General features: G+C 42.2%; 3 pseudogenes and 1 gene segment (V, D, J or C); 2 read left to right on the top strand and 2 right to left on the bottom strand.

Moving 5' to 3' along the window:
* Positions 1 to 2,063: 2,063 nt before the first annotated feature.
* LOC146643127 (Ig kappa-b4 chain C region pseudogene) lies at positions 2,064 to 2,487 on the top strand (annotated as a pseudogene).
* Positions 2,488 to 4,166: 1,679 nt separating this feature from the next.
* LOC146643126 (Ig kappa chain V region 3547 pseudogene) lies at positions 4,167 to 7,193 on the bottom strand (annotated as a pseudogene).
* Positions 7,194 to 8,416: 1,223 nt separating this feature from the next.
* LOC146643125 (Ig kappa-b4 chain C region pseudogene) lies at positions 8,417 to 9,694 on the top strand (annotated as a pseudogene).
* A 3,402-nt stretch (positions 9,695 to 13,096) lies between these two features.
* On the bottom strand, positions 13,097 to 13,725 carry LOC146643124 (immunoglobulin kappa variable 6D-21-like). The segment is given in 2 exon segments: positions 13,097 to 13,420; positions 13,614 to 13,725. Coding segments are annotated over 2 exon segments (360 nt in total).
* Between the last annotated feature and the right edge of the window lie 6,613 nt (positions 13,726 to 20,338).

Raw genomic sequence — 20,338 nt, 5'->3', positions numbered from 1 at the left:
ATCTCCCCATTGATGTTTCCAAAATGTTTCCTCTTCCTTACCAGAATGTGTTTCTTGTAAAAACAAAATGTTTGCCTTAATTTCCTTGCAGAATAAGAACATGGCCTTACGTTTGACATTGTTTTTTAAGCCTCGAACATTTAAGGAACTTAATAGAACAGCCATCTATAAGATAAAGAAAAAACAAAAACAAAAAACGCAAGAACAAAATACAAAACAAGAACAGTAACGGCTTCCTTGGCACTTACTAGAAGAAAAAAAAAGTGCTTGAAGCAGGAATAAGCCTAGTGTCCTACCTATGTAATCATAACAGTACTCCGACCCTATCACAGTACTACCCCTTTATATATGCGGCAATTTTAGCTCTGGATAGCCCACGTTTAACTACGGCTTTGCTTTTTGACCCTCTCCTATTTTTTATTTGTGTATTTTTAACAGATATGTATATATAAACATATATATACACACATACATACCCACATTTTATGGTTAACTTGTAGTGACTTCTTCAAGTGCATCTCACAGATCGATCCTTTTACCGTCTATTATTGCATAACCCTCCTTTAGGAATGCTCTTTTGCCGTTGTTTCGAGCTTCCTGCACCTTGGGCCACAGCTTGATCCGAGCTTCACGGTCTTCTTTGGAGAAGTCTTCTTTAAATTTTATGTTCAGTTCTTTGCAGACCCTGGCCTCTTTGGATTTCCTCCATACTTCATCCCTTGCCGTCCTCATGCTGAACTGTATGATGATTGGTCTTGGCACCTTGTTGCTCACTGCATTGTCTTTCTTCCCCAGTCGGTGTACTGTATCAACCATGAGCTGCAGTTTTTCCACTGATACAGGAACCACTCTTGTTAGAATGCCGATCACTGTTTCACGTGTATTCTCGTTGTCCTTCTCTGTCAGACCCAAAATTCTGAGGTCCCATCTTCTGCGGTAACGTGCACTCTCCCGACAGCTCTCCTTTAATTCTTTGTTTTCCTTCATCAGCGACTCCACCTTCGTCGTCAGCTTGTCAATTTCCTCTCTGTTTTTTTGGGTCGCCTGTGTATTTACTTCAATGCGTTGTTCGAAGGCTTCCAACTTCTTTTCAAGAGAATCAAACCTTTCCTCGCATCTCTTTGTGAAGCCAAGTAAAACTTCATATACATTCTCGATGCTCACCTGCTTCTCAGTTATTTTGCTTTTCATTTTTTTGGGATTGGGACTTGGTAACGGAGTGTGGTCACCTATGGGTCTTCCGATCTCTTTCTGAAGTTCCATCTCTTCTATATCTTCATCCTCACATGCTTCCCGCATAGCAGCAAGGTTGTAATCATGGTCGGAGAGGCTACCTGTTAGCTTGGGGTTAGCCATTTTTATCACTCTAAGTTTATCTTTGTGTCTGCCTGAAGGTCTGTCAAAGTAACTTCCAGGGGGTTTCGCTTGCGTTCTACTTCCTTTGGAGTAACAGTTTGTCAGTAAAGTATTTTACAGGACATCAAAATCACGTTTCTTAATCAGACCCGCAGATTGTACAACCGCTTATTCCGCCATCTTTCTCTCCCTCGTATGCATTTGAAGTACACTTCGAATTGGGACAGCCGCGTGGCGGTGACGTAACCGCACTTGAAATGCGTACTTCAAGCGTGCAGACCCTGAATTGGGACATAGCTGTTGAGGAGCTAATTTAGCCATTTAAATCAGCTGTGTTGGTTCAAGGACACATCTAAAACCTGCAGGGACACCGGCCCTCGAGGCCTGGAGTTGCCCACCCCTGCTCTAAAAGCATGCTGACCACTTTGGGCTCAGTTTATGAGATTTAATTTGTAATTAAGTTATTTTTATTTTTCCCAAATATACCAAAAATAAGTTTGTTTGTTTTTTTCCATTTTTATATACAAAATTGTTTAATTTTTGAGTTATGATAAAATTCTGAAAATGTATTTTTCTGATTACTTTAATTGTAATTGTAGAACTAAGAAATAGTTCACAAAGAAGTCAAAGAAACACTTTAATATTTTTATCTTTGGTACTGAAACTCGTCTGTTGCCATGGTTCAGCAGTGAAGCCTTTCAGTTACCATGGTTACCAAGCTCAGAGAGGGAAGTGAAACAACTGGAGATCAGTTTCACCCAAACTCCCAGTTTCTCTAACATCTCTCTCTCTCTCTCTGCAGTGGGTCGAGTCCCCCCCTCCCTGACCGTGTTGGCGCCCTCTAGTGAGGAGCTGCAGCAGGGGAAGGCTACAGTCATGTGTGTGGCCAACAAGGGCTTCCCCTCAGACTGGAGGCTGTCCTGGAAGGTGGATGGCAGTGGCAGCATCAGCTGGGAGGAGAGCAGGAGCCCCGGGGCGCTGCAGAATGACGGCCACTACAGCTGGAGCAGCACCCTGAGGCTCCCTGCAGACCAGTGGGAGAAGGTGGGCTCTGTGACCTGTGAGGCCACCCAGGGCTCCCACACTCCACTCTCAGAGACTCTGATGACAGACCAGTGTTCCCAGTCCTGAGCTGACTCACTGGGACTCTGATACTGGCTTTAGTCTGCAGCTTCTCTCAGTCTGCTCCCTCTGTGTCTGTATTGCTTTGATAGTTTTCATGTTTTCATGCTTGTGGCACTGTTGATGGTTTTAATACTTCAAATAAAAACTGAGGTCTTCAAATAGTGGTTTTCATGTGTTTCCATTCAGCTGCTCTTCTGTCTGATAATCATCCTTCAGCTTCAGCAGTGATGCTTCCATACACTGAAAATCTCTGCTTCAGTAACTTTGACTGAGAGAATCACATGTGCTGTATCACATCAGACTGTAAATGTAAAAAAAAAGAAAGAAAAAGCAATAAGTTAAAAATAGAATCACAGCCAACAGCTGCTCCCTGTTATAAAAAGCTTTAAAGTCTTTTGTAGCTGCATTATTTTCCATCATGTTGGATTTTGTGATGATGTTATGCCCTTGAGTCAAAAGTCAGCGGTTGGTGTGTGTGCTGATTGAGCCACATAAGCAGAGTGATAAATAAGCTCAGAGTGAGACATCATTGCCACAAGAGATCTTTGTATCCTATGTGCGGAAATGGAGCGAGGGAGCGCTCTGTTCACTAACCTATCTTTGATGTACCCTTTCGTTTATGATGTCGTGAAAAGTGCTCCGGCAGTTATTAAATAGGGACTAGTTCATGTTCACGCTAAGAGTGCTCTACACGTTCGCACCTCGGAAAACGGTCGTCTTTGTGAGTATTGACATGTGTAGAGACAGTCGTTATGTGTGTTTACATGGAGCGAACTGTATGCTGATGTAATGTACATGTTAAGCTAGGCTAATCGGCAAGTTGTTATTAAGATGTGTGTTAACCAGCGATTCATTTTCATTTTTTCTCATGTTCTAGTTACATAAAAACAAGAAAGTCAAGCCTTGTGTGGAAGACCTCTTCTATTTGTTCGCTAGCTGTCTAACCTCACAGGGTCACGTGTCGTGAGGGCAGCATAGATGATATTTGCTGTTGGGTGTAGAAGAAGTAGAAAACATGGTGACAGATTATTGTAACCTGCATGTGACCCGTGATGAGACCCGTCCTGGTTTTCTTCAAAGTCAGAATTGATAAAATAACCCAAAGAAAAACTAAACTTTCTTTATCAACATAGGAGACACTAAAAAAATGTCTCTTTCAGAACATCAGTGCAGGTTAAAAAGTGTAAATGTCAGAATAATTTATGTCACAAAGATGAAGTTAAAGACTTGATGAACTAAACTTTAAATCTTCAGATCAAATCATGTGAAATATTTCTGTGACCAAGAATGTAGCTGAGCAATCTACATACATACATATATCAGTACTGCAGTTTACTAAAATATTCTCATTTAATAACTACTTCCCAGTTTGAATATTTACAGGAGAGTTTCTTCATCACAGATCTGACTCACAGTATCAACTGTTTTGTGTTTCACATGTTCTTCTGTGCGAGCTCGTCAGGATGGACACAAGTCTGAAGTTTTGAGTCAAACCCACATTAACATTAGTTATGAAAGTTTAAGTTTTATCAAGGCCTAAGAAATGATTTTGCAATTATTTTGGAAGGACTGTGAAGTGTGTGTGTGTGTGTGTGTGTGTGTGTGTGTGTGTGTGTGTGTGTGTAGGTGTGTGTGTGTGTGTAGGTGTTTGTGTGTGTGTGTGTGTGTGTGTGTGTGTGTGTGTGTGTGTGTCCTCAGTGAACTGTATCAGTCTCTGCAGTATCTTCCAGCTGCAGCAGTCACTTCAGTTTCTGTTCAGTCTGACTGAGGGAGGTTTTTGTACGACTGTTTTTCACTGTGTGAACACCCACTGACTGTTAGGATAGTGAAGACTCTGACAGTAATAAACTGCTGCATCTTCAGCCTGGACTCCACTGATGGTCAGAGTGAAGTCAGAGTTTGATCCACTGCCTGTAAAACGAGCTGGAATCCCTGAATCTCGAGTGCTAGCAAAGTAAATGAGACGTTTGTGGGGGTTTCCATCTGCCTGTTGGTACCAGGCCAAATTGTTGTTGCCATAAACATCCTGACTGGTCGTACACTTGATGCTCACAGTTCCTCCCACAGCAGAGCTCACTGCTCCAGGCTGAGTCACTGTGATCTGTCCTCTGGACTCTGAGGACACAGAGACAAAAACATAAAGCAGCTTCATGGTTTTGTGGGCTTCATTTCAGAGGGACAGATGTTGATAGAGGAGAGGAGTTTGATTCTCTGGACTTTACCTGTGAAGCAGCAGCAGAGGAGAGTCCAGATGAGGACGCAGATCAGTCATGTTTTTGATGAGGAGGATTTCTGTGGCTTCTGTTGTGATGAAGGACAGCTGTCAGTCATCCAGTGTTCAACTCTCAGGACTATAAACTCTCCCAGAGCACTGGAGCATGGTGCTGCTGATGCAAAGTGCCTCTCTATGGAAATGATCTGACTGACTCCAACAGGGAGTTTGGTTGATCTGATGATGATTGTTCAAAACACATTTAAATAATTTTAGTGAATCCATATACACACATAAAAAAAAAAGCTGAACCCTCAGGCCATCTGCTGCGACCGGTTGGGGTGAGAGAGGGAAAACAGGATGAAAGACATGCTGTGGAAGAGAGACAGAGATTAATAACAGATATGATTCAATGCAGAGAGGTCTATTAACACATACTGAGTGAGAAAGGTGACTGGAAAGGAAAACCTCAATGCATCATGGGAATCCCCGGCAGCCTACGTCTATTGCAGCATAACTAAGGGTCAGCTGGTCCAGCACTAACTATATGCTTAAGGATAAAGGAAAGTTTGAAGCCTAATCTTGAAAGTAGAGATAGTGTCTGTCTCCCGAATCCAAACTGGAAGCTGGTTCCACAGAAGAGGGGCCTGAAAACTGAAGGCTCTGCCTCCCATTCTACTTTTAAATACTCTAGGAACAACAAGTAGGCCTGCAGTGTGAGAACGAAGTGCCATCGGCTAACCGGGTAAATGCTCGGTATGCGCTTTGGGATCTTTTAAACATCATTAGACGCGTTGCTGCGCGCTGTCAGTCCCGTCTGTGAGCGCAGAACAAGCCCTCACAAAACAGCAGTTCGGGGATGACGTCTCACACATGGGTCCTCTGTCGGACTACAGGAAAACCCGGACATATTCATCAATCTCGAAAATCCCCTCGGACGCCCCGGACAGAACGTGAAAAGTGGACATGTCCGAGGAAAAGAGGACGGTTGGTCACCCTACATAAAATGCTTCTGTTCGGTCAGATGAGCGACTGCATCATTTTGCAGCAGAGCAGCTAATCTCCAAATTTTAACTTTAAAACACCAAACCAACCTCTGGCTCCTTTTTCCATTATAAACTCAGATTTGCGTGAACAACGGTCCCATAATGCATTGTGTCGGTCACGTCAAAATCCAGATGGACGCAGCAGTTTACATGTGGTGGTGTGGCTGCTAAAATTAGAAGTGTTAGCGCTTGATCCTTCATGTGTTTAAAGATTGGGATACAAACTTCTCAGTGAATCTGGACAAAAGCTATTTTTAGCACATACATGTCAATAATAAATGGACGCTTCTATCTGATCGTGTGTTGTCACTGAAAGCTCCTCAACAGGTACTGACTGTAACTCGAGGTGAGATTGTTTCATCTGAAAGTCTAAAGTGCAGGATGAACTTTGAATCTCAGAGTAAGGGTTGTATACATGTGACAAACATGTCACTGCATATGATTTGGATGTTATGTATATGTAGTTATGGTCACATGTGATTTAATCATGAAAGCAACTCATGACTTCTGTTTTTGAGCCGCAAATTATGTTTAGATTATTTAAAGTAAAATTTATTTTTATGTCGAGCTGTATGATATTTAATGATTGTATTTTGTATATGTTAACAGGAAGATCTTATTTTACTGATAATTGTTCAAATTTAACAAATCATAGATGATATTACGGCGGCTGTAGTATGAAACTGAGGTCAAAGGTCATGATGAAGCGTTTTTTCAATAACTGTAAAGGAAAACGAGAAAGAAACTATTTTTAGATTGAAATCAAATGTGTGCACGTGTGTGTGTGTGTGTGTGTGTGTGTGTGTGCGTGTGTGTGTGTGTGTGCGTGTGCGTGCGTGTGTGTGTGTGTGTGTGTGTGTGTCCTCAGTGAACTGTATCAGTCTCTGCAGTATCTTCCAGCTGCAGCAGTCACTTCAGTTTCTGTTCAGTCTGACTGAGGGAGGTTTTTGTACGACTGTTTTTCACTGTGTGAACACATACTGACTGTTCAGCCAGTGATCACCCTGACAGTAATAAACTGCTGCATCTTCAGCCTGGACTCCACTGATGGTCAGAGTGAAGTCAGAGTTTGATCCACTGCCTGTAAAACGAGCTGGAATCCCTGATTCTACAGTGTCAGCACCATAAATGAGCAGTTTGGGAACTACTCCATCTTTCTGTTGGTACCAGGCTAAAAGATGGTTGTTCTTCCAAAAAGTAACATCCTGACTGGTCGTACACTTGATGCTCACAGTTCCTCCCACCGCAGAGCTCACTGCTCCAGGCTGAGTCACTGTATATTGTCCTCTGGACTCTTGAGGACACAGAGACAAAAACATAAAGCAGCTTCATGGTTTTGTGGGCTTCATTTCAGAGGGACAGATGTTGATAGAGGAGAGGAGTTTGATTCTCTGGACTTTACCTGTGAAGCAGCAGCAGAGGAGAGTCCAGATGAGGACGCAGATCAAAGTCATGTTTTTGATGAGGAGGATTTCTGTGGCTTCTGTTGTGATGAAGGACAGCTGTCAGTCATCCAGTGTTCAACTCTCAGGACTATAAACTCTCCCAGAGCACTGGAGCATGGTGCTGCTGATGCAAAGTGCCTCTCTATGGAAATGAACTGACTCCAGCAGGACTTGCTTAAAAAAAGTTTTTCACAGCATATTTAGCATGTGACACACATGAACCCTGTAGAATTTATAGACAGTGAACAAATGGTCTTTGAGCGCAAAATCTCCAACGGGAGATTGATGGACATTTAGATCGACTGTAAAATTGACATGCACTTGTTCGCACTAAAGGAAACCACCATCATTTCATGTGGCTACCATATCGGCGCCAGCTGTGGTCTCAAGGTTGGAGCTGACCAACAAAAATCTCTGTTTCTGATGACAGACTCAGTAGACTCTTCGTTCCCATCCTGTGTCGCCCATCCTGGATTCCAAACACCTTTGAACGCTTATCTCCAAGGCTGAGGTCGAACGGCGGGTCTAGTCCCAGCCCATGCTGGAGGACTGGATGTGCTGTCTACACCGACTTACCCTCACCCCTTACTCATGCCTGTTTCTTGTCACGTGCTTCTATGGTGTATTAAGATTCATGTGCTTTTGTGCTGAGGTGGTTTTTTTCTGTCCTCAAACTGTTCACCCATCAGGAGCTCAGTCTGGGTGGAGCTTTTTTCTCCTTCTCTCGCCTCATGTTGTGTATCCGGTCTTTAAGTCTGATGTCGTTAGCCATGTCTGGGCCCAAACTCCGCTGCAGGTCCTTAAGTCAAACGATCACTGCAGTATTACTGAGAGTTAAAAAACTTTATAAATTCTTTCATCTTTAATAAAATGATCAGTGTGGCTGCTCTACCAGGTATAACAATTAAGTTTAACATCCGGGCATCCATGAAAACAGAATTTATATTTAGACTTCCATCTAAATATATTACACCATGTTCTGACTGAGAGATTTATGAAACAAATTAAAACGTAAAGCTCTGCTATCAGTTCCAACATAAACGAAGACAGGAAAGTAAACAGCAGTGACGTTTGTAGGTTTACTGAAGTTGGACTACCTGGTATATAATGATGTGCTACGTGATCGCTAGCACGACAAAGCTATGTTAGCATAACATAAACAGTAAAGCTGGAGGACGAACGCTAACGGAGGACTTTTTTCCACTCGATAAAAGTTGATGTGAGGGTTCCCAATGGTTAGGGGCAAATGCAATCGCATGGCAGGATGCTGTAAACGGACTAAACGTCAGTCCAGTGTTGCCAACTTAGCGACTTTGTAGCTATTTTTAGCAAGTTTTCAGACTCCCTTAGCGACTTTTTTTTCTAAACAGCGACTAGCGACAAATCTGGCGACTTTTTCTGGTGTTAGGGAAAAATATAACTCGACCCCTACAGTGAGGGGATGTGAACGCTGTATGAATTTGAACAGATGTGTTAGAGCTCACCTTTATCCTCCTGTATCATCACCATCATTGACACTGAATGAGGCGACATAATCATAATTATAAGACTTTAGAACAAACAGGAGAATCAGTGCCAAAGAGCACCGAAGGTTTTATAATCAATGTTGACTCAACAATGTAAACAAACACTTGTTCAGTTTTTGCTCCTTTGTTGTAAGTTACTTACCTCACTTTGTCACTGCAGAATGATGTCATGGAAATTTCATTAACAGTCCACAGACACGATGAGATGTAGCCCACACCTTTTAATTCCCAAGCAGGTGAGAGAGAGGACATTCAGTGGGGCACTGAAACGCAGTCTCTAAGGCTACGTCCTCACTAATGCGTTTTCATTGGAAAACACATTTTCTCTCTGTTTTGGCGTCCCGTCTACACTGAGACAGCGTTTTCGCTCAAGGAAAATGCTGTGCTCTCGTAAACGCATACATTTGAAAATAATATTTTATTTGTTTTCTAATTATAAAACTAATAAATTATTCAAACATAACACACACGAGAACATCAGAAGTCAAAGAAACGCTTTAATATTTTTATCTTTGGTACTGAAACTCGTCTGTTGCCATGGTTCAGCAGTGAAGCCTGTCTGTTACTATGGTTACCAATCTCAGATAGAGAAGTGAAACAGCTGAAGAGCAGTTTCAACTCCCAGTTTCTCTAACATCTCTCTCTCTCTCTGCAGTGGGTCGAGTCCCCCCCTCCCTGACCGTGCTGGCGCCCTCTAGTGAGGAGCTGCAGCAGGGGAAGGCTACAGTCATGTGTGTGGCCAACAAGGGCTTCCCATCAGACTGGAGGCTGTCCTGGAAGGTGGATGGCAGTGGCAGCATCAGCTGGGAGGAGAGCAGGAGCCCCGGGGCGCTGCAGAATGACGGCCACTACAGCTGGAGCAGCACCCTGAGGCTCCCTGCAGACCAGTGGGAGAAGGTGGGCTCTGTGACCTGTGAGGCCACCCAGGGCTCCCACACTCCACTCTCAGAGACTCTGATGACAGACCAGTGTTCCCAGTCCTGAGCTGACTCACTGGGACTCTGATACTGGCTTTAGTCTGCAGCTTCTCTCAGTCTGCTCCCTCTGTGTCTGTATTGCTTTGATAGTTTTCATGTTTTCATGCTTGTGGCACTGTTGATGGTTTTAATACTTCAAATAAAAACTGAGGTCTTCAAATAGTGGTTTTCATGTGTTTCCATTCAGCTGCTCTTCTGTCTGATAATCATCCTTCAGGTTCAGCAGTGATGCTTCCATACACTGAAAATCTCTGCTTCAGTAACTTTGACTGAGAGAATCACATGTGCTGTATCACATCAGAGTGTAAATGTAAAAAAATGAAAACAACTAAAAAAAAGAAAAGAAAAAGCAATAAGTTAAAAATAGAATCACAGCCAACAGCTGCTCCCTGTTATAAATAGTTTTAAAGTCTTTTGAAGCTGCATTATTTTCCATCATGTTGGATTTTGTGATGATATTTGCTGTTGGGTGTAGAAGAAGTAGAAAACATGGTGACATATTATTGTAACCTGCATGTGACCCATGATGAGACCTGTCCTGGTTTTCTTCAAAGTCAGAATTGATAAAATAACCCAAAGAAAAACTAAACTTTCTTTATCAACATAGGAGACACTAAAAATGTCTCTTTCAGAACATCAGTGCAGTTTAAAAAGTGTAAATGTCAGAATAATTTATGTCACAAAGATGAAGTTAAAGACTTGATGAACTAAACTTTAAATCTTCAGATCAAATCATGTGAAATATTTCTGTGACCAAGAATGTAGCTGAGCAATCTACATACATACATATATCAGTACTGCAGTTTACTAAAATATTCTCATTTAATAACTACTTCCCAGTTTGAATATTTACAGGAGAGTTTCTTCATCACAGATCTGACTCACAGTATCAACTGTTTTGTGTTTCACATGTTCTTCTGTGCGAGCTCGTCAGGATGGACACAAGTCTGATGTTTTGAGTCAAACCCACATTAACATTAGTGTTAGACTGTGTGTGTGTGTGTGTGTGTGTGTGTGTGTGTGTGTGTCCTCAGTGAACTGTATCAGTCTCTGCAGTATCTTCCAGCTGCAGCAGTCACTTCAGTTTCTGTTCAGTCTGACTGAGGGAGGTTTTTGTACGACTGTTTTTCACTGTGTGAACACACGCTGACTGTTCAGCCAGTGATAACTCTGACAGTAATAAACTGCTGCATCTTCAGCCTGGACTCCACTGATGGTCAGAGTGAAGTCAGAGTTTGATCCACTGCCTGTAAAACGAGCTGGAATCCCTGATACTCGAGTGCTAGCATACTTAATGAGCAGTTAAGGAACTCCTCCATCTTTCTGTTGGTACCAGTGTAAGTAGTTGTTGTTATAAACATTCTGACTGGTCGTACACTTGATGCTCACAGATCCTCCCACAGCAGAGCTCACTGCTCCAGGCTGAGTCACTGTGATCTGTCCTCTGGACTCTGAGGACACAGAGACAAAAACATAAAGCAGCTTTATGGTTTTGTGGGCTTCATTTCAGAGGGACAGATGTTGATAGAGGAGAGGAGTTTGATTCTCTGGACTTTACCTGTGAAGCAGCAGCAGAGGAGAGTCCAGATGAGGACGCAGATCAAAGTCATGTTTTTGATGAGGAGGATTTCTGTGGCTTCTGTTGTGATGAAGGACAGCTGTCAGTCATCCAGTGTTCAACTCTCAGGACTATAAACTCTCCCAGAGCACTGGAGCATGGTGCTGCTGATGCAAAGTGCCGCTCTATGGAAATGATCTCACTCCACCAGGGACTTGGATCAATCTGATGATGCTGTTGAGCAATGAATTAATAATTTCATGATAATAATGAGAAATACATCAAAACACTTTTTCTTGGATCATAATTAAGAAGGTTTAAATCTGACCTGATTTTAGAGGAGAAATGCTCGTTTAGATCTCACAATAATTTCATTAGAAATGAATAAACATTAGACTTGCATTCAAGACCGCCTAAACCAAGACCAAAGTGTATCGAGACCAAACAAGACCGACACCAAGACAGACCGAGTCAAGACCAAGACCGAGACAAAAAAGTCTTTAAACTGCAGCCAGATGCTGCTTCGTTTACGGGTGTCAGACATATTTATGTGTTTTTGCAATGCACTTGCACAGGTCTCCTCATCGCTGTCTACTGTCTCACTCACTTACTGACAGGACAGACGCATGCTCCACTTGAATGTCTCATCTCTCTATTTTTCACATAATGATTTTATCCTATATCCTGGCATGTGATTGGCCACAACATGGAGGGACTGGAGCATAGCTGAGCCACTGTGTGAGAGCTGAGCAGCGAAAGGAAATTAAGCGAGGAGCCGGCTCTCGCTCAATGGGAGTCGACTCTTCTGATTCACTGCTAAGCACTCTCTAATCACGGCTCCTAGAGCTGATGCTTTTGCACATGACACATTATCAAAGTGACCTGTGAGGCCACCCAGGGCTCCCACACTCCACTCTCAGAGACTCTGATGACAGACCAGCGCTAATTTTTACACTATCACTACACATCAGAGTGCAAACCTAAAACAAAGGGAAACACAAAACAAAAGAAAAAGCAATAAATCTAACAATGCTGTGATTGCAGAAATTGTGAAACTGTGAATGGTACTCATGGCCATTAATCAGTGGGCCTTGATTAGTGGTTGTTGATCAATGGTCATGCAAATTTGCATAATTATGATGAAGGTGACCTCCCAGCCCATTGTTCCTTCATTGGCTGGTTTCATTCATTATGCAAATGTACTGTTTATAATATTGGGGAAACCTGCAGTCAGCTGAGACTGAAGAAGTCACTTGGATGAGTGACGAAACGTTTCTCCCACTGAAAACGCTGCGTCCAGATGAACAGAATCAACTTTTGGAGAAAAAGGCAATAAATGAATAAATAAAATCACATCCATCAGCTGCTCCCTACTGGAACTACTTTCAAAGATTGTTGTAGATGCATTATATTTCATTTGTGATTCAAGAGTTAAAACCCTGAAAATAATTTAATGTTTGATCTGTTTGAAAAGGGCTCAAGGTTTTTAAGCGATTTTCTTAAAAAAAAGAAGAAGAAGCAGAAAAAGAAGCAGGCTGAATTAGTCATTAGTCTTTTCAGTTTGAGAACATTGTTTCTAGCTTTCATAATACAAAGATAAAATATTTAAATGATTGCTTTTAGTCATTGCTTGTATCGATATTCTCTGATTTGAAGATAATTTTAGCAATAAATATGTATTTGGCCATAAAGAACTGATGATGTTAACAGTTATAAAATGGTATTAGAACAACATATAAACCTATTTTTAAAATTATCAAAATATTTTATAAAAATAAATAATGTGTGTTTCTGAGCAGCTGTCAGTTCAGATGATCTTTTTTCTCAGTTCCTCTCCAGCTGTGTGAGGTTTTTGTACGGCGTTGTATCACTGTGTGAACGGGAAGCTGCTACACTGCTGACAGTAGTAAACTCCTGCATCTTCAGCCTGAACTCTGCTGATAGTCAGAGTGAAGTCAGTCCCAGATCCACTTCCACTGAAACGATCAGAAACTCCAGACTGACGGCTGGTAGCATAATAAATTAAGAGTTTGGGAGATTCTCCGTCCTTTTGAAGGTACCAGTGGAGGCATGAGCCAACACTTGAACTGGCTTTACATCTGACAGAGACAGTCTGTCCTGGAACAACAGACTGAGCTGTAGGAGTCTGAGTCAGGACTTGTTCTCCTGATGAACCTGAAAACATGAAAAAGTGGAGAAAAGTTATCGAGATGATGAACATCCAAACATTCGAGGATCATTTCTCTAACACGGAGAACAGATGGAAGAAGGTCAGTGCTGCTGGTTTCAGAGTTTCTCCATCAGAGCAGAACATCATTGTGGTGAACCTGGCTGCATGCTGAAGCAAAGTTTTCACAGAGAGTCTCACCCTGAACAAGGAGCCCCAGGGTGGCCAGCAGTAGAGTCAGTGACATCATCATTGTGCTGCTGGTGTGTGAGTGGCTCTGAAAGGCCTGGACAGCCACTGATCAACACTGGCCTCTTAACAGCTGTGAGCAGAGAGGCAGGACACATATGCAAACACACAGAGTCAGTCAGCTGCAGCTGTCCTGAGCTTATGAAGCTTCCCTCAGTGAGACTGAAAAATAATGAACAAATGTACAAATAAAGCAAGTTTTTCCAAAACTGTAGTGATTTATTTGTTCGACCTTCATTAGAAATGTAACCTACTCTGGTTAGTTTACACAACATCTGTCTGAACAACACATTAGTCCGATTGAACATGGCTATTTTCATGCCAGACTACACCAACCATGAGGGGCAGAGTTTCACTGTGTGTGTATATTGCAAATGTACTTCTTGCATGTATCTGGTGCATTTATATTGGGTCCACACACTTCACAGCGCTTCTTTTTTTCCGGCCGCAATCAATGTGAAAAGATAAGGATTATTTTTCTAGAGTCAAGCCTGCTGAAGACAGTTTAAACTCAAAGGTGGAATTGTGTGAATTTATAAGCTCATCAATAGAAATTTCGAAGCCTAAAGAAAACATGACATGAGACTCATTCTGACGTCAACAGAGTGACAGGAATCCTTGTTGATGGCTGCTTGGCTTGAAATGCTACTGATTTAGCATCAGTGTGTGAGCTAATGATAGTGAAGCTGTTTATGAAATGTGTGCCTGAGCTCTTCTGTGGCTGATCTAAATGAACAGAAGGTGTCCTCTTTGCAGAAGGCAGATGAGTTCACACTAATGCACTAAGTGACTTTATTCATCCTGAACTCTGCTCTGATTGGCTGAAAGCTGCTAACATGCAGGCTAAAGGCCTCACTTTCAAATGTTTGTTGTCTGAACATGAAGACGAGAAAAAACGGAAAAACTCTGGTCTCATAAGAGCTGAATGTAAAACTGGATATATTTGACTTTAAACTGATTCGATATAATCTTCAGAAATCGCTGAGCTTCAGGGTAACTGAGTGTTGAGATTTGTTTCTTTTGTTTAAAGACAGTGTGTCTGTGATCCATTATGAAGCTGAGGTCAAAGTTCATGATCAAGCATCTTCTAACTACTCAAAGATTCACAGCAACAACCGTGACAGTTCGAGATTTCCTGAGTTTTTTAGTGGGTAGAAAGAAGTTTCCACCATAATGATCATTTAATAGTGAACTTTAGATTTCTGAGTGATATGATGAAAAATTCAGTCCCTTCATGAAATTGTGGTTGTGCTCATTGAACTGTGTCAGTCTCTGCTGCAGCTGGAAGTTACTGCAGTTTCTGTTCAGTCTGACTGAGGGAGGTTTTTGTACGACTGTTTTTCACTGTGTGCGCGGTTCCCAGTAGCTGCTATCAAATGCACCCATACAGTAATAAACTGCTGCATCTTCAGCCTGGACCCCACTGATGGTCAGAGTGAAATCTTTGTTTGATCCACTGCCTGTAAAACGAGCTGGAATCCCTGATTGTCGAGTGGTAGCAGTATAAATGAGCAGTTTGGGAACTCCTCCATCTTTCTGTTGGTACCAGGCTAAAAGATGGTTGTTGCTCCAAACAAAAACATCCTGACTGGTCGTACACTTGATGCTCACAGATGCTCCCACAGCAGAGCTCACTGCTCCAGGCTGAGTCACTGTGATCTGTCCTCTGGACTCTGAGGACACAGAGACAAAAACATAAAGCAGCTTCATGGTTTTGTGGGCTTCATTTCAGAGGGACAGATGTTGATAGAGGAGAGGAGTTTGATTCTCTGGACTTTACCTGTGAAGCAGCAGCAGAGGAGAGTCCAGATGAGGACGCAGATCAAAGTCATGTTTTTGATGAGGAGGATTTCTGTGGCTTCTGTTGTGATGAAGGACAGCTGTCAGTCATCCAGTGTTCAACTCTCAGGACTATAAACTCTCCCAGAGCACTGGAGCATGGTGCTGCTGATGCAAAGTGCCTCTCTATGGAAATGACTGCAACAGGGAGTGGGATCGATCTGATGATGCTGTTGATGATGTTCTCTGTAAATTATTTCAAAAAGAACATTTCTTCCTCCTTCTATGAAAAATTCAATTCTTTTTATCTTGATCTGGTGGTGAATCAACTGATTTTATTATTAGTTAGAAAGATATTTCAGATTTTGTATAATTATATTTTTGAGTGAATGTATGATTGTAACCTCGTGTCTTAGGTTACAATCATACATAGGTATGTTTTTAAATAGGACATTTTCTGCAATCCTCTTAAAAAACATCTCAGCTGAAGGAGAAGACAAGAAAATATTTCAAGAGCAAACCTGAGCCCTACATTGTAATATAATACTAAGTGTTGACCAGTCTGGACTGTGCAGGGTGCCAGTTCAAGCTCAGTGGGTGCGCAGACGACCACATGCCCCATGGGATTAGGGTATCGCTGTCATGGTACTGGGTCTGAGACCCAGTGTTTTGTGTATTTTAGTGCTATTTCGTTGTTTATTGTATTTTTTGGCCGTTTTCTCTGTTTTATTTTTGTTTTATTTTAATTTTGAGTCTTGTGTTCTTTGTTCGTTGGATTAGGTTCACTTCTCCTGTCCCGTCATTATGTTAATGTCAGTCAGCTGTTTCCCCATTTGTTCCCACTTCCCCATATCACCTCCTGTATACAATACAATACAATACAATTTTATTTATATAGCACATTTAAAAAAACACAGGTATGCCAAAGTGCTTCACAGAATGAGTTAGAGCAATAATAAATACAAATACAAAACACAAAATACAAAATACAAATAAAATATACTAACAGGCGGGTGACATAACTAACCAATAATACACCAGGCGTAGTAGGCACAACCCAAAAGGTTGAAGGTTAAAACATTATAAATATTAATAAAGCGAAAAAGATAACTTACAGTACACCAAAAATGCGGGCTGTAGGAGGCGGGGAAAGCAAAGCTAAACAAATAAGTTTTTAATCGAGATTTAAAAGATTGAATTGAATCAGACGCCCGAATAGCTAGAGGGAGGTTATTCCAGAGGTAGGGTGCGACAGCAGCGAATGCGCGGTCACCTCTGGTCTTGAGCCGAGATCTAGGTCACACCAGGAGCATTTGGCCTGCTGATCTAAGCGCTCTCCCAGGGGTATAAAAGCTGAGGAGATCCGTAAGATAGCTGGGCGCGGTGTTACTTATGATTTTAAAAGTGAGCAATAAGATTTTAAAATCAATACAAAATTTAATAGGGAGCCAGTGCAGGTCGGAAAGAACTGGAGTAATAGACTCAAACCTGCCAGTTCCAGTTAAAAGATGCGCAGCCGCATTTTGAACGAGCTGTAGTTTGTGAACAAGGGCAGAATGGAGACCAGTGTAAAGGGAATTACAGTAATCTAATCTTGATGTAACAAAGGCATGGATAAGTTTCTCCAGGTCCTTACGTGGTAAGTAGGGCTTGGCCTTAGAGATTAGACGTAGTTGACTGAAACTCGATTTAACTACAGAGAACACATGTTTGTCAGACTTGAAGGAACTGTCCAAGACAACACCCAGGTTCCTCACAGTGTCATAAAGGGAGTCAGCAAAGGGCCCAAAAATACCAATTAGTTCAGCCCGAGAGAAGGGAGTATCAAAGATTACAATTTCAGTCTTCTTATCATTTAGAATGAGGGAATTGCTCAGTTGCCAGTTTTTAACTTCATTCATACAATCGGAGAAATGTTGCAACGACAACATGACATCCTCAGCTAGTTCAAACTAGATTTGAATGTCATCCGCATAAAAGTGGAAATATTGTATTTATCAAAGATTCGGCCCAAGGGTAACAAGATAAAGAGAACAGCATGGGACCCAGCACAGACCCCTGGGGGACACCAGAGGTAACAGGGGCAATAGAGGAGGCGTAGGTACCCATGGTGACAGAAAAGGACCTGTGTGTATTTTTTTCATACACTTGATTAATGAAAACATTCTTGGCAAATGCTTTCGCTTTCGTCCGCCGTATGTATTTAAGTCGGTGTGTTTTCTGTATGTCTGTCATGGTCCTGAGTCTGACGACTCTGTGTTTTGTGTGTATTTATATTATTCTATGTTCTTTGTTTATTCTGTTATATCTTTTGTTAAGGTTTACCATTTGTTAGGGTTTTGTTCTGTGCCTGCCTGCTCCCACTTCTCCGTGTTCGTTAGCGCTTCAGGTTTGTTTTCTTAGTTTTTTCCAGTTTAGGTTTTGTTTAGTTTCCTCCACTCCTCTGCCGTTTCTGTTTGTACCTCCACCTTCTCTATAAAAACTCCCCTGCATCTCAGCTGCCTGCATCTTGGGTCCTCATTAAATTCCACACGGCTCATCCCACGAGCCCTGACAATGTCATTGTCAGGTCGTCTGTTATACCCACCACAATTGTCACCATTGTCACAGTTCTCATAGTTTTTCATAGTTTTCATTTTTGGTTCAGCCCTCAACCCAAATAAAGGCTCGTTTTTTGCTGAAACCTGCAACTCCTCTGTCATCATCTGCTTTTGGGTCCTGTATCAAAAAAGCACAGGCACACCCTGCCGTGACAGAACGATCTGACGCAAGATGGACCCAGTGGATGCTGTTCGTGAGGAGGGTGTCCCCGTCTCTGGAACCTGTGAGCATACATCTCTGGCACCTCGGATGTGTGGACAAAGCTTGTGGGAGTAAACACCATGGAGGTGATTCTTCACGGCAATCCCGAACTGCTGGAGATCCCGTCGGCTTCGGTGCTGATCTGCTATCTGGTCCGAGCCAAGGAGACGATCCAAGCCCGGGAGTTGCTGGATTACTCTGCCCACTGCGGCTGCAGCTGCCAGTGGACTGCACGCCTGCCGTTTCTGCTTCGTCTCCGCCAGCAGTCCCCGCGCTTGCTGGTTCGGCTTCGTCTCAGTTACGAATCCGTCGCCAGCAGCTCCACTATTCGTGACATTCAGCGTGCCTGACGCCTGCCAAGCCAATGCTATGCAGCTACGCAGAGTGTGTGTAGCCAAGCCACTGGGGGCTTTTCTGCCATGGCCTCACCGACGACACCGCTTTGTATGCAGTTCGCCACCACAGGCCTCCTGGTTGCCCCCAGAGTTACATCGGTATCAACTGTTAAGCTGTCGACCCCCACAACTATTTGATCATGGGCTATTGTGCTGCCGACCTCCGGGTCGTCCTCTGGAGTTTCATTGAAACTTCATTGATTATCATTCTTTTGATTTTTGGGCCATGTGCTTTTTGTATTGGATTGTCTTGGACTAAAGTGCTGTTAACATGTAAGCAGCACAGAATAAATAGTAAAGTCTGTTTTCCAAAAGACGCCTGCACATGTAAACAGGGCCTCAAAAGTGAAGGACATTTAAAAAATATTCAGAGGAAAGGTTCAATTTGTAAAACTTACTTTAGATTTTTAGAAAACTCACTCAGTTAAACACACTTTCAGTGATTCACAATGATGTACAATGCTGACCACAGCTCAGAATCATTCATCTCTGTTTTAACTTCACATTTGTATATGTTTTGTAGAATAACAGGACAACCTGTGACACTGGACAGACTTGAGTTTCATGCCCTGAACAGGTTTTGTGATGTAGTGTGTAATAACTGCTCCTTATTGTTTTTAACCTGTGTTTGGGAGTACACACAAAATAGATTTTTGATGCAGTTTGAAGTTTAGTGAATGTAGGTTAAAAGTACATTTTAATGTTTAGAGTAGTGCTGTTAGCGTTATTTTTGTTTAAATGACGTTGAAGCCACAACTACATTAACACTACAAATCTCTCTTAGCGAGTTAACGCAGATCGCCCCGTGCGTTGGCTGCACGGCGTCAACGCATTAGCGCAGTTAGATCGTTAACATGTTAGTGGCGTGCAGCCCCATGCACAGAGAAGGGCTGCAGCCACTGGGGAGCGCCATATTGCGACCTCCACAGTAACAGGAAGCATGTGACCTCCATGCTAACCGGAAACACGTGATCTCTACAGTAGGCCGAAATGCGTTCCTGCATGGATCATCGTCTGTGGAAACCTTGCAAGTGGATTGTAAAGGTTGGGACAGAGTCTGTCATGTATAAATTTGCCGTTAATAATTATATAATTCTAGGAATCATCTAGTTTGCTTACACTGATTATGTTGGCACTTTGTTAGCGTTACAACAACGGTCAGACCCCCGAGGTATCTAAACTTGCAATGTGTGTACTTTTGACACCTCTGGTTAGCTTTTAGTGGTCAGTTTCAAACCAATTAGATTTTTGCTTGTTATTGAACAAATTCACTTCACTACTTTTCTCTCTCTGACATCAGTGCACATTGTTCCCTTTACTGCATATTGCACTTTATTTATGTCTCTCATTCCACCTGCATCAACATTGTAGCGTTTGTCACAAAGACAAACTTACATTCTGCTCTGTTTTTTATTGCCCAGATGTTAGTTAGCCTTTGCTAAATTGTCTGTTATATGTCAATAGATACGTATGTCACTAATAAAAGTGTCTGGTAAATTATGTTTTTGTAAAGAATTTTCTCCCAAATCTCTTACATGCTAACTGTAACGTGTTATTTCTGCTAAAACCTGAACTTAAATGTGTATATGGTGTTTATCTGTTTTTCTCTCTGTTTATTCTGCCTCCAAGCCAGAATTGCAGGGTTAGGGGTTTTTTGTCCTTGCTACATTTGGAGCGCTTAGGCCTAATAAAATATTGTTA

This window comes from Rhamphochromis longiceps, linkage group LG22, assembly GCF_057381845.1.
Source record: "Rhamphochromis longiceps isolate RC_006_pf linkage group LG22, R_longiceps_female_GT1.1, whole genome shotgun sequence".
Classification (NCBI taxonomy): domain Eukaryota; kingdom Metazoa; phylum Chordata; class Actinopteri; order Cichliformes; family Cichlidae; genus Rhamphochromis; species Rhamphochromis longiceps.
The sequence above is the reverse complement of the archived record's forward strand: the minus strand, read 5'-3'. Positions and strand labels throughout refer to the sequence as shown.